The sequence below is a fragment of the Malurus melanocephalus genome, unplaced genomic scaffold (genome assembly GCF_030028575.1).
Source record: "Malurus melanocephalus ecotype Western Australia unplaced genomic scaffold, MMel_1.1 scaffold_3071, whole genome shotgun sequence".
Classification (NCBI taxonomy): domain Eukaryota; kingdom Metazoa; phylum Chordata; class Aves; order Passeriformes; family Maluridae; genus Malurus; species Malurus melanocephalus.
This window is the reverse complement of record NW_026626303.1, coordinates 1-2,612: the sequence shown is the minus strand read 5'-3', so window position 1 is coordinate 2,612 and position 2,612 is coordinate 1. Positions and strand designations below refer to the sequence as shown.

Sequence of the window (2,612 nt, the reverse complement as noted above, 5' to 3'; positions counted from 1 at the left end):
CGCCCCCGGGCCCGGTCCCGCCGCTCCCCCGTTCCCCGTCGGGGCTCCCGGTGCGGGGTCAGCAGCGCCCGCCCGGCCCCGCCGCGGGGCGAGGCACCGGCAGCGTTGGGAGCCGGGGCCGCCTCTGCCCAGCCCGGGCCGTGACTCACGGGACGCTTCAGCCGCCGCTGCCTCAGTTTCCCTGCGGTGAAATGGCCAACGCGTCGCGGAGCCCCGCCAGGGAGGGAGGGAGGACGCTGGGGGCCCCTGGGGATTTTTGTCATCATTCCCGGATGGAAAAATGTCCGGGGAGGCTCCGAGCCGGGCTGAGGCGGGSCCGGGGAGGGGGGTTCGGCCGGCGCTGCCCCCAGCACGGCCCTTCTGCCCCGGGTTTGGGGTTGGGATGGCGGAGCCGCCCCGGGGGGGTCGCTGGGACCCCCGGGCCGAGGGGAGGGGGCTGTGCCGGGACAGCCCTGGCGGGCTCTGAGGGGTCGGGGGGRCTGGGATTGTCCCTTCCGTGTCCCCTCAGTCCCCAAACCGCGCCAGCTGCCACCCCAAAGCCCCGTGAGGGGCTGTGACCGTGGGGGTTGAGGGTCTGACCCCAAATCCGAGCCCACGGGGGCTGGGGGGGYTCAGGACCCCGCTGAGCCATGGACACCCCCAGTGCCACCCTCTGCCACCCCACCCGTGTCCCCAGGAGCCGGGGACAGTCCCCAAGACTGTCGGGGTGGGCAGAGCCGAGCTCCCATCGGGGAGCGGGACCCCAAAATGTGCTCGGCTGAACCCCCGGGGGCTCCCCCTGCAGTGTCGGTAACCCGAGGGGTCCCGTCGGGGGGATTTTGGGGACCCCCAAACTCTCACGCTGCTCTCTGGGGTCCCCCTGCCTTCCCGGGTGACCCCGGCAGGGACAGCGGTGTCCCCAGGCAGAGCGGGGGTCCCTGCCCTGGAATCGGGGGCTGGCGATCGGGGGGCTCTGGGGGTCCGGCCCCTCTGTTCAGGGGATCCCTCACCCCAAATCCGTCAGCGCCACCCGAGTGTGTCCCCGAGGGTCTGTCCCTGTCCCTGTCCCTGTCCCTGTCCCTGTCCCTGTCCCTGTCCCTGTCCCTGTCCCTGTCCCTGCGGGTCTGGGGGCGCTGGGGAAGCGCGGGGAAGGGGAGGGGGACACGGGGGGGTCTCGGCCGCCCCCAGCGCGGCGCCGGTGGGAAGTCGGGGGGCGGGAGCGGTGGCGGCAGGTGGATTTCGACACCGGGGTGGGGCCCGTCCCCCGTGGGGTTTGCGCAGCTCCCGCTGAGTCACGGCCGCCCAGCCGGGAGCCCGCGGGTGCCCGGGGGTCTGCGGGAGCCGCCGGTGCCCCGGGGGCCGCGGCCGCGGGCGGAGACCGCCCCGAGCTCGGCTTCAAAGCGCTGCCCGCGGCCCCGCTGCCTCCGCCCGCTGCCAACCGGCCCGGGGGGCGCAGCGCCCCCGGAACGGCCCCGGGGCTCCCGGCRGCGGGGGAGGGCTCCCGGCCCGGCYGGGATGCGGCGGAGCCGGGTTGGTCCCGTGGGTGCCGCGTCCCCCCGTGGGTGGGGCGGGAGCTCGGGGTGCCACCTGTGCCCCCTCGGGGACACCGGGCAGGGAGGTGACACGGCAGCTGCTGGCGCTGTCCTCGGAGTCTGGGATCAGGCACCGACCCCTTCGGGCACCGGGGGCTGGCACGGGGGGACGGTGCCACCATCCCGGTGTGACAGCGCTGTCGCAGAGCAGCGGAAACCCTTTGGCGGGGGCTCGGTGACCCCCAGAGCGCCGGTACCGGGGCCAGGACCGGGACCAGGACCGGGACCGGGTGTTTCGGGCCGGGGGGCTCGGGGCCGGGGGCACGGGGTCGGGAGCGGGGATTTCGGGGCTGGGGGCACAGGGCCGTGTCCCCCCTCCTCTGACAGCTCTTGTCCCCTCCCCGCCCGCCCCGCCGGGCCCCGCAGGTCTGTGCGCGCCGCCGCCCCGCGATGCTGACGGCGGTTTGCGGCTCCCTGGGATCGCAGCCCTCGGACGCGCCCCGCTCCTCCCCGACCCACCTGGACCTGCAGCCGCTGCAGCCCTTCCAACCGCACGGCCCCGCCGCTCCCGGGGCCCCCGAGTTCGCCTCGCCGCTGCCGCCGCCGGAGCTGCCGCTGCCGGGCCCCGACGACGCCGCTTTCGCCGCTCCCGGCGCCTACGAGCCCCATGGCCCGCCGAGGTTAGAGCTGTCCCCCGACGGCCCCACCGGAGCCTACGCCAAGCTGCTGCCGGCCGCCCCGGACATGGCGCACCCCTACGAGCCCTGGTTCCGGCCCCCGCACCCCGGAGCCCCCGGCGAGGAGAGCGGCGGCGTCAATTGGTGGGAGCTCCACGCCGGAGCGAGCTGGATGGAGCTGCCCCCCGGGCAAGGCGGGGGCGCGCTGCAGGTGCCCGCGCACCCCGGGCTGCCCGCGGCTCTGGGCGGCTACGGCGGGGGCGAGCACCAGCTCTGCGCGCCCCCGGCCCATCTGCTGCCCCCGCCCGCGCAGCATCTGCTGACGGCCGAGGGGGTGAAGGCTCTGGAGGGGCCCCCCGAGCCCCGCGGGCCCGAGGCGGAGGGCGGCGGGCGGCCCAAGGGGAACCGGCGGGCCGTGCCCCGG

General features: G+C 76.8%; 1 protein-coding gene across 1 annotated transcript in view; it reads left to right on the top strand.

Moving 5' to 3' along the window:
* LOC130588018 (transcription factor Sp6-like) overlaps positions 1-2,606 on the top strand; it is a gene marked incomplete at its 3' end in the record, with an annotated part of 3,706 nt that extends 1,100 nt beyond the window's left edge. Inside the window, exon 2 of the mRNA XM_057388976.1 lies at positions 1,938-2,606. Coding sequence (XP_057244959.1) covers positions 1,962-2,606 — 645 coding nt within the window. The remainder of the gene's footprint in view (positions 1-1,937) is intronic.
* Between the last annotated feature and the right edge of the window lie 6 nt (positions 2,607-2,612).